This window comes from Rosa chinensis, chromosome 4, assembly GCF_002994745.2.
Source record: "Rosa chinensis cultivar Old Blush chromosome 4, RchiOBHm-V2, whole genome shotgun sequence".
Classification (NCBI taxonomy): domain Eukaryota; kingdom Viridiplantae; phylum Streptophyta; class Magnoliopsida; order Rosales; family Rosaceae; genus Rosa; species Rosa chinensis.
The window spans coordinates 52,781,067-52,792,158 of record NC_037091.1 but is presented as its reverse complement, the minus strand read 5'-3'; the positions used below and the strand labels follow the sequence as shown (position 1 = coordinate 52,792,158).

General features: G+C 38.2%; 1 protein-coding gene across 2 annotated transcripts; it reads left to right on the top strand.

Annotated features, from left to right (window-relative positions):
• Positions 1 to 733: 733 nt before the first annotated feature.
• On the top strand, positions 734 to 9,630 carry LOC112199860 (CBL-interacting serine/threonine-protein kinase 1). 2 transcript variants are annotated; one of them, XM_024340832.2, is made up of 12 exons: positions 741 to 1,258; positions 1,857 to 1,919; positions 3,137 to 3,208; positions 3,286 to 3,393; positions 3,477 to 3,557; positions 3,648 to 3,827; positions 3,940 to 4,152; positions 4,247 to 4,360; positions 4,469 to 4,585; positions 4,744 to 4,806; positions 4,914 to 4,988; positions 5,090 to 5,332. In XM_024340832.2, exons 1-12 carry the CDS (start codon positions 1,055 to 1,057, stop codon positions 5,189 to 5,191), a joined length of 1,392 nt encoding a protein of 463 aa, XP_024196600.1. In that variant the 5' UTR covers positions 741 to 1,054; the 3' UTR covers positions 5,192 to 5,332. The 2 variants fall into 2 exon arrangements, with proteins under 2 accessions (XP_040374792.1, XP_024196600.1); XM_040518858.1 differs by lacking the exons at positions 4,744 to 4,806; positions 4,914 to 4,988; positions 5,090 to 5,332 and adding exons at positions 9,256 to 9,318; positions 9,427 to 9,630 and having other exon boundaries at positions 734 to 1,258.
• Positions 9,631 to 11,092: the final 1,462 nt, after the last annotated feature.

Genomic DNA, 11,092 nt, shown 5'->3' with positions numbered 1-11,092 from the left:
ACTTGGGACTGGGTTCCCTGTGAAGCGAACAAAGCTGCTCATGTAGCAGCTTTGCTTGCCATCCGGACGGTGGGTCCTCTGCGATGGGCTAACCAGCCACCACCATCCATGATTCAAGTTTTGAAGAACGATGGCTTACCTTGCCCACCTTAAATGGAACTAAAAACTGCAAGCGGTGGTGCTTTCTCTTTTGGTATTGTTCTACTGGTTTTTCTTAATTTCCTGTATTCTATGTCCGAGCTGGACATAGGTGGATTAGAAACCCATTTTTATTCTATAATTTGGGCCTCAGTATGTGCTGGGCTCTTCGGGGCTTGTCCCTTAATGAAGAATTTTCATTATCTAAGAAAAAAAAATGACATAAAGCTAAAAATGAATGCGAATTTGATGGTCCTTAATTGATTCACTTATACTAAACTTGAGAATCAAATTACTAGGTTCAACAGGTGGGAAGATTAAAATGCTACAATGGCCAAACTTCAATACACACACAAAATTTATAAAAAAAAAAAAGAAGAAGAAAGAAGAAAGTAAAAATTAAAAAATAAACAATTTACCGTAAATCTTCAAAAAAAAAAATTCAACAATAAGGATAATCACGGTAAAAAGAAGAAAGTAACTTCATCAGTTACACTTCTAGAGTTCTAGGAGGCTTCCAGCAACTTTTAATTTCAGTCTCTCTCCACGCACATTTAACGTGTCCATTGTTCAACCAATTTCCTATTCATGGATGCCTCCACCTGTGTTTATATATAAGTGGCATTGAATCGGTTATAATAATCAGATCCAATTTCATATTGAGAAGCAACGCAGAGATAAAGCCTCAGACACGTCTCCCTTCTCTGCCCGCCTGGACTTGGACTTTTGGATTTTCGTTTAAATGTTTTTGATCCCTTCTCCCGGTTCAACCCATTCAATCTAAGACCAGTCACGAGGTGCTCCCTTATATAAGACATAGGACTCATATAAATCTTAGTCCTCGTACTATCTCAAGGCCCTTCCTAGACAGCAAAAGTAGAGAGCTTTGGAAATTTGGAGGTGGGTTTTGAATTTCATGGTGATGATAAAGAAAGGGGAAGAGAAGAGCAGTGATTACAGTGCAAAGGGAATGCGACTGGGAAAATACGAGTTGGGAAAGACTCTCGGCGAGGGCAATTTCGGCAAAGTCAAGTTTGCTAAGGACGTCGGCACCGGCCAACCATTTGCCGTTAAGATTCTAGAGAAGAAGAGAATTAACGACCACAACATCGCCGATCAGGTTTTTTTTTTTTTTTTCAATCTATTTGCTCAAAGTTTTGATCTTTTTCTTTGAAAAGTTTCAAATCTTTCATTGATGGGGTTTCTGGGTAGTGTTGAAGAATGCAAAAAGCTTCAACCTTTCACTAATGGTTTTTTTTTTTTTTTTTGGGTAAGTTTCTTAATCGTTTTGTTTTCATCTTGATCTTTTGGTTAGAAAGTTTTAATCTTTCTTTGTTTTTTAGAGCTGGAAAGTTTTGGTCTTGTGTCAATGCCTTGATGGGTTTTCTGGGTGGTGCTTATTTGTTTTGATGTTTTAAATGGTTTTGGGTGCAAGTGCAAGATGTATTTTTTTTAATACCATTTGGCTGCAAATGAGTTGATGTATAAACAAATAAGAAACTGAAACTGGCATTTGCCTCTGGTCAAAAAAAAAAAAAAAAAAAACTGGCATTTAGCATTCATGGCGTTTATTGTTTACAGTTAAAATCGGACATTTTCTGTAACAAGAAACTGAGAATTGGCGTTCATTTTGTACGGTTTAACATGATCCTACTTCAATTTCCGTTCCTGTTTTTTTGTGATTATTGGTTCAACATTAACGATATTCTGTATTGCAGATTAAGAGGGAGATTGGCACTTTGAAGCTTCTAAAACATCCAAACGTCGTCCGATTACACGAGGTATTATGCTGCGTATATGCTGTACTTGAGCTGTCCCAACACGTCTTATTTTATGTCCGTTACTTTCTGATTCATCATCCTCAATCATGATCAGCATAATCTTTGTGTTTATCCACTAATTTCTCATACGACAATGATCCCAATTTTTTACTGGGGTCTATAAACAGCATCAACGCCAATCAGGGGTTTCCTGTTGAGCATTATTGTTCTTTAACTGTGAAGCACGTGCCGAGTTTTCACCACTGATCGATACAGTTACGTTATTTGACATAATCTTTGGTAGGGGAGGTAACCCAAAATGAGTGGGGTACCGTAATTATAGTCAATTAGCTTGTTAAATAGCTTTAGTCCTATCAGCTACTTCACCAATTACCAGGACTTTTAATCATTCTCCATACTTATGATACTCCACCTAATACAAGGTTCACCGCCAATCAGATGACTGCTCTGAACCGGCCATAGATCTCAGCTCGATATCCATGTGCAACTACCCTCAGCAGATTTGTTTTTTCGGTTCTTGGTTATAAATTATAGTAACGAGCTGGGCCACTGAATTATTTTCTTGGGGCTCTGTTTCAATCAACCAGACCAAGTGAGCCACGTGTCATACTGGGTCGAAACCTTTGCCCCCATTCTGTTGGATAAGATCATCAACACTTCGGCTATGTCCACCAGTACCTTTCCTGATATTAAAATCCAAGCATGATTGCCTCAACTTGCATATATGATATGTTGTTTTCAGTGTATAGTTCAAACTAACTTTACCGACACAGAAATATTAACGGATATATAATTATATATTAGCTCTTGGATATGTCTTTCTAGGACTAATATGAAAGGAAACATTACAAAAAAGGTCTTAACAGAAAATAAATACTAGAATGATGCTGTGATTTTATGGATGACTGGACTTTTAGAATATGAGTTTGTTGAAGTGGATCTGGTCTTTTTTTATTAAGTGGCAATTGCTTTGCCTTTTGCAAGGTGGAACAGATATCCACTTGTTTCAAGTAATTGTATTTAAACATTATTCCTTTTGAATGTTTTCCCATTGGTCAACCGATGCCATTCAAATTTGCATGGGATTAAGGTGATTAACGAACCAGTCTACCTTTGATTTCGATAGAATGCTTTAAACTAGTTTTTAAACATCAAAGCCGTGGCCAACAATGCTTCTACTAATTCAGCTGATTGTACTTACCATGGAAACGATGCAGGTTGTGGCAAGCAAAACCAAGATTTACATGGTCCTAGAATATGTTACTGGCGGGGAATTGTTTGACAAAATTGTAAGGAGCTCTTACTTTGATATTTTATATTCAGAGGCAGGAAGTTGATTATGCTAATTAGTTTTTTATGTTAACAGGCACAAAAGGGAAGAGTTACAGAATCTGAAGGTAGAAAGCTTTTCCAACAGTTAATTGATGGTGTGAGCTACTGCCACAACCAAGGCGTTTTCCATCGGGACCTTAAGGTACTTTCTACTTTCTGCATGACATTCAATGTCATCTAGGTTTCTAATTTGCTCACATCTAATATTGTATGTTTTGATGGCAGCTGGAGAATATTCTTGTTGATTCCAAAGGAAACATAAAGATATCTGACTTTGGCCTTAGTGCTTTGCCCCAGCATTTTAGGGTACATTACCCTTCCCTTCCAATCCAAGTATTAAAGTGAAACATTTTCGAGTCCTGTAACTTAACCCTTTCATTCTGCCTGAAATAACAGGAAGATGGGTTGCTGCATACAACCTGTGGAAGCCCAAATTACGTAGCTCCTGAGATCCTCGCTAATAGAGGGTATGATGGTGGCGCCTCTGATATATGGTCATGTGGTGTCATCTTATATGTCATTCTAACTGGGTATCTCCCGTTCGATGATAGGAATCTTGCAGTTCTCTATCAAAAGGTATTGGCAAATTCTCTTTGGTCTTTCCTTCAGTTATATTGCCTTTTAACAAAAAATCTTGTATTATTTGATATACGTCAAAGTGAAGTTAACGTTTTTGGATGGATTTCAGATATTGAAGGGGGATGTTCAGATACCCAAATGGTTATCACCTGGTGCTCAAAACTTGATAAGAAGGGTTCTCGATCCCAATCCTCTCACTAGAATAAACATGACAGACATCAAGTCAGATGAATGGTTCAAGCAGGATTACTTGCCTGCAAAACCCGACGAAGAAGAGGAAGATATAAATGTTGATACCAAAGATTTGTCAATAAATGAAGTGGTATGAACTAGCATTTTATGCTCAGTGCCCACTCTTTGTGCATATTAGTTTTGTTATCTGCTATAGCTGAGACAATTGTTTGTTTCTGTATCAGCCATCTGAAGGGGAGAAGAGTCCAGATTTGCGGCACTCACCCACCCTTATCAATGCCTTTCAGTTGATTGGAATGTCCTCATGTCTAGACCTCTCTGGCTTCTTTGAGAAAGAGGTAAGTGTAAAGCTAATCTCACAGTACATTTCTAAAGTGATTTCTTTGTATTAATAGGCCTTGAATATTTAGCGAAGTTGATATCTGCATTCTGTCTGATTAATTTAGGATGTGTCTGAGAGGAAGATCAGATTTACTTCCAACCACTCTGCAAAAGATTTGCTTGAGAGGATTGAAGAAATTGTAACAGAGATGGGATATGGTGTCCAGAAGAAAAATGGAAGGGTAAGTATTGTTTTGTAACACGCTGTCTTCCCTTCATACAGAACCCAGAAATAGCTGTTTTTGGACGATATGTTGATATATACAAACTGGTGTATTTTGTGTTGTTTTTGCTGCAATATTCGGCTAAAATATTGTTATGTTTATGTTCAACATTTCAGTTAAAGGTGATGCAAGAGAACAAGGGGCAGAGAAATCTGGGTAGCCTCTCAGTTGCAGCAGAGGTATTTCATTTAAACTAATTCCGAGAGACAGAAACTTGTGTTGTAATGTTTACTTGTTTCTCAAGTAACTGATCAGTGACTCATAGTTGTCTCTGTGATTGCATCAGGTGTTTGAGTTAAGCCCCACATTATACGTAGTTGAATTAAGAAAATCATACGGAGATCCTTCTTCATATAGACAGGTATATACAGATATACTCCATTATTCCTACTCTATTAACCTGATTGCTCGCTTTCTCTCCTCAGATTTCAGGCACTGACATCAACTTTTGGGTATGTGCAGTTGTGTAAAAAGCTATCAAATGATTTAGGTGTTCCATCTAGCCAAGAATTGTTGGCCAGCGAGGTATTGAAGTCCAGTTCTTTGCAGAGTCAAACGGCATAGCATATATACCTCAGGAGAGATGTACATAGTATTATAAAAATGTAAATTCATTTGTTCAAATTTAAGTGTTACCATGTTAGACTGGATAGAATTTGAAATACATTCAGAATGCAAGAAGATTTTCTTGTGAAAGAATCAGCCCCTCAAACTGTCCCAAGGACTTTTTCCTGGCTTAGAAACTGAAAGATCTGACCATCATCCCCAAGTGGACTGATTATGCCAGCATGCAATGCCAAGATTCATCGTTGAGTCAGAATCAACAGGTTCTAAAACATTAAAATGTTATGTTAATGGGGTAGTTCAGATTTCATGGTCTCAAACTCTTGCTCGACATGGCAAGCTAGAAGTGTAATATGACTGCTACATCAAGTTTTGCTACCTTTGCTATCTTAATAAAATTTATGTAGCATTGTTATCTACAGCTGCTTCCTGTTGCTGCTGTTCTAACCAGCTGCAAGCTTCAATTGTTAAAATGAAAAACTAAAAGAAAACAGCTGCAATCTTTCTTCTATAATGGCCGCTGCCTACTTTAGCTAAGCGCACCATCTGGTACTTGAGACTCGCTTAATTCTATTCCCCTGTGAGAGGTCCATCATGTAATTTTTCTCCATTTAATTAGAGAATTTCTATATATTCTTCATTTCCCATATTTAGGATAGATTATGTTTGCTTTGGTTTTCTTTTGCCACATGTTTTCTAAACCCTATAAATAGGCTATTGTGGATGGGGAAGCAAGCATTTGCTATTTTTGTTCTTGTAGCTTGCAATCTCTTGCCAGTTATTCTCCATGGATTCTATTGGGGCAAGACTCGGAATAACATTGTAAGTTCCTTTTTCTACATCTTGTGTGTCAGTTATCTAGTAGTATATTGCAATCTGATAATCTACTTCACTTCTGGCAGCTTACCTTAATTGGAATTGGAAAACGAACTGACGGAGGCTAGTTGCTTGGGTTATACAAGTTTAAGAGTTGGACTAGTTTTGTTGCATTTGGAGACGAAGAGACAATTTGGAGTTTGGTCTTTTTGTAGAGGCGGCGTCAAAGTTATGGTAAAAGAGACTGCATAAATGAACAAGTTCATGTTTCAACTTTCAAATGCTGGTATTAACCATTGTTGTGGTGATGAATTTATTCCAACAGGAGGTGAAGTCTCAAGATTGCGGTGAATCAAGAAACAAACAAAAAGAAATCAATGCAAATGAGAGGAAGGAAATCACTGAACAAAACAACGCGAAACCCCACAAACAGGTTATTGAATCCATCAATTGGTAAGCATGCATACCATGGAAACAAGAATGAAAGAAATCACTAGTGTTGATTGGCAGGTGGAGTCGGATGATGAATGGTTTGGAGGAGGAGGAGCTGCCGGAACAAGAATGACAGTGGAAGGAGAAGAATCATTTGGTGGAAAGTAATAGGGATATATGGAATATCCAGTCTGAGCTATAGTGAACACAAAGAGGAAGACACCAGCAACGAAAGAGATAACAGCCCATGGATTTCTGAAGTAAGTGTGAATAAGATTGGCGCGCCACCTATTCCATGGCTTTCTGCAGTAGTGATACACCCTCTTATGCACAATTTGAAGGCTGCTATCCGGGTCTTGTGTCACATCCTTAGAGAGTGAATTGAACAGATTAGCCACTGCTTTGTCACTCCCCAGACTATTATGGATGATCCCCTTCGAGTGTAAGAGGGAGACATCCCTTGCATTGTCTATGATATTGTCCATAAAGATTAAATAAGAAGTCACCTCATTTCCTGCTCCTACATGGAATCTTTCAAATGCCATCAGATTCAAGAACATGGACTCGGTGGTGTCATCCACAACAACAACAGGGAGCCTCAGCACTCCCCTGGTGAATGTGATGTCTTTGAGGCTTGTAGTTGCACTTTTCTTGAACCTGATTCCTGCTTCATTGAGCGCCGTTGCAGACCAGATGATCTCATCGTCACGCTCCATTAACCTTATATTGTGGCGAATATATTTGTGATCAGGCTCAGGCTGAAGCAGACTCTTCCTGTACACGTCCAATACATGCACACACTTTCCCATGTTTGGAGAAACATTGCAGGAGCAGAGGAACTTGAGTATGAGCTTGGTCACAAACCCTTCATCCTGTCCAAAATAATGTAGTCATTACTGCTAAATTATAAGAAATTTTTCGACAGACCAACTAATCAATTACTCTGGACTCATCGTTGACATACTTTACCTTAGCTTTATCATGCTCAACTGCCACCAGCTTTTCAAGAACAAGCATTGGCAACTGATTCTCTAGCATTAACATGTCACGCTTGATGTATGGCACAACATGGAGCCTGCCATGATTGCCGAAGATGGGATCATTAGGAGCATAATCTTCCAGCTGTACATGAGCAGCAGTCCTTAAAATTTCAAGCATGAAACAGCCATCTAAAATCATCAGTTGCAGGAATATGTCTGTAACTTCTTTCGGCACAGAATGAAGCAGAGTATATGAGTCCTTCAAATCATTCTCTACTTCAGCCAATGCATCTACAAACAGCTCAACAGACTTTCCACATCTTTTGAGGAAATGAAGCAGCGCGCGATGCTTGTGCTCCTCCATTGGATTTGAAGGATCATAATGGTAAGGCCCGAAGGAGACTGTTTGAGGCTTGTAGGCCTTCTTGTTCATGTCTGTGAGGCTGGCTGGTAATTTGTAGATTGACCCCTTATTCCAGTGATGCTTCTCTGTTGAAAGACCTTCCATGTTCTTGAGATCTTCATTAACTTGAATAATCCATCCGGTGCCAGCCATTATGTTCTTCTGGTTTTCTCAACAATTCTACTGGCTTGAAACAACTAAATTTGTTCTTTTTATACTTCCCTGAAAATCGGAATCATATTCTGAAGTTTCACTCTTTCAGTGTGTACAATGTTTTATTCTTGCTTTAGAAGCAAATCCAAGCAGATATGCTACTCCCCCAAAATAAGCATACAAACTATGTCATTACTAGCATTCTTAAAGGTAAAGTTGTCTGGGGGTTACTATGAGTGTGAAAATTCCTTTCTTCATGCAAGGTAAGTTTCATTATTAAATCATCAAGGTACGTAGCTGATTCCTGCCTTCTTAAAAACAAATTTTCTATTCAATTGAATTACATATTCAAAACATTTTTCATTTTGGTTTGAAGCTCAATCTTCACTGATTCCTAACCCAATACTATTAAAGCAAACACCAGCCCCAGTAGTGACCCTTACTACTGCAGAAATTCTAAAAAAGAGTTGCCCAGATACTATTGCAGATTGCACATTATTACTGTCCATATGTCTGGAATAGAATTTGGCACCGGACTATTACAGTACACAGCTCTGGCAGCTTAATAAGGTACTTCCCATGCTCTTGATCCCTTCTGGTTTCAAAGAAGTTCATAATACGTCAACTAAAGGAAAATCTTGCCAAGTTCACTGCACAGCATCTCCGAAAGAAGAGCCTACATCAACAATCTTGAGTCACCAGTACTGCCTTATGGAACCAACAGACTACTTATTGGCTGTAGCCATGGTTGGTTGGCTACGCTAGAAGAACATCTAAGGACCATCCGCTCTTGTTAACCCTTTTCAAAAATCAGTTGCTCCCATTCTCCTCCCATCGTTGAAAACCAGATATTATCTCTAGAAGGTTGTCTTGTCTGCAGATCCTGCTTTGGACCTGAATAGTTGTGTTGTTGAAGCCAAGTTCTATAAGAGCGAGTGGTTGGCTTCCATGAAATTAAGTGAAGAGCAGGATCAGGAACAACAACGTTTACTGAAGTTGATCGATATCTGCATTCTGTAGTCTGAGAGGAAAATCAGATTTACTTCCAACCACTCTGCAAAAGATTTGCTTGAGAGGATTGAAGAAATTGTAACAGAGATGGGGTGTGGTGTCCGGAAGAAAAGTGGAAGGGTAAGTATTGTTTGTAACACGCTATCTTCCCTTCACACAGAACCCAGAAATAGCTGTTTTTGGACGATATGTTGATATATACAAACTTGTGTATTTTGTGTTATTTTTGCTGCAATAAAATATTGTTATGTTTATGTTCAACATTTCAGTTAAAGGTGATGCAAGAGAACAAGGGGCAGAGAAATCTGGGTAGTCTCTCAGTTGCAGCAGAGGTATTTCATTTAAACTAATTCCGAGTGACAGAAACTTGTGCATGTTGTAGTGTCTACTTGTTTCTTACTTTAGTGGTGAACTCATAGTTGTCTCTGTGATTGCGTCAGATGTTTGAGTTAAGCCCCACATTATACGTAGTTGAATTAAGAAAATCATATGGAGATCCTTCTGCACACACACACACACACACTCCATTACTACTCTCTAGAACCTTATCCCTCGCTCTCTCCTCTCAGATTTCAGGCACCGACATCAACTTTTGGGTATGTGCAATTGTGTTAAAAACTATCAAATGATTTAGTTGTTCCATCTAGCCAAGAATTGTTGGCCAGCGAGGTATTGAAGTCCAGGAGAGATGTACATAGTATTACAATTTGTGTAAATTCATTTGTTCAGATTCAAGTGTTATATACCATGTAAGACTGGATAAAATTTGAAATACAATCAGAATCAAGAAGATTTCTTGTGAAAGAATCAGCCCCTCAAACTGTCCCAAGGACTTTTATCTTGTTTAGAAACTGAAAGATCTGACCATCATCCCCAAGTGGACTGATTATCAAATATGCAATGCCAGGATTCATTGTGAGTCAGAATCAACATGTTCTAAAACGTTAAAATGTTATGGTAGTTCAGATTGGTGACGGTCCCAATCTCTTGCTTTACATAGCAAGCTAGAAGTGTTATATTGCTACATGAAGTTTTGTGACCTTTGTTACCTTAAAATAATTGATGTAGCATTGTTATCTACATCTGCTTCCTGTTGCTGCTGTTCTAACAGCCGCAAGCTTCAGTTGTTAAGAAAAACAAAAAGAAAACAGCTGCAAGCTAGCTTTCTTCTATAATGGTCACTGCCTACTTTAGCTAAGCGCACCGTCTGGTACTTGAGACTCGCTTATTTCGTTTCCCCTGTGAGTGGTCCATCACATAATTGTTCTCCATTTAATTAGAAAATTTCTATATATTCTTCATTTCCCATATTTGGATAGATTAGGTTTGCTTTTGGCACTTGTTTTCTAAATGGGGAAGCATGCATTGGCAATTTTTGTCCTTGTGGCTTGCAATAACTGGCAGATTCTCCATGGATTCTATTGGGGCAAGCCTCAGAATAACATTGTAAGTTCCTTTTTCTACATCTTGTGTGTCAGTTATTTAGTAGTGTATGGCAATATGATAATCTACATCATCTCTTGTAGCTCACCTTTTTTAGTGGCTTGGGTTTTGGACTAATTTGTTGCATGTGGAGACGAAGAGAGACAAAGAACTTTTTGTAGAGGTGGCATCACAGTCAGGCCTGGCAATAGTGTGGTCACAGGCGGGTTATGGGCGGTTTTAACTGGCTCAACCCGTTATAACCCGCTATCTTAACGGGCTATAACAGGTTGAGCCCGATGTGTTCTCGGGTTACCTGTTGAAACTTATTAAGACTGTTAAGGTTTTTTTTTTCCCCTCATTTAAAATTTTTTTTAATCAATTACCCATTGAAACCTGTTAAGACCCGCTAACATAAAAATGAATATATATATATATATATATATATATATATTTGCCCATTTTTTAAAACTTTTTTCACACCCATTATCCATTAAAACTCTTCTAAAAAAAAAAAAGTTTCTATTCTTTATTATTTTAAACCCTTTTCCAACCCAATTACCCATTGAAACTCTTTTTCATGATTGCTTTGGAAATCAACAAATTCAAAGAAAATCATTAAATCAAACTATCAAAAGTTAATACATATTAGCCTCACAATTCTCATAATAGGTAAAATCCAAT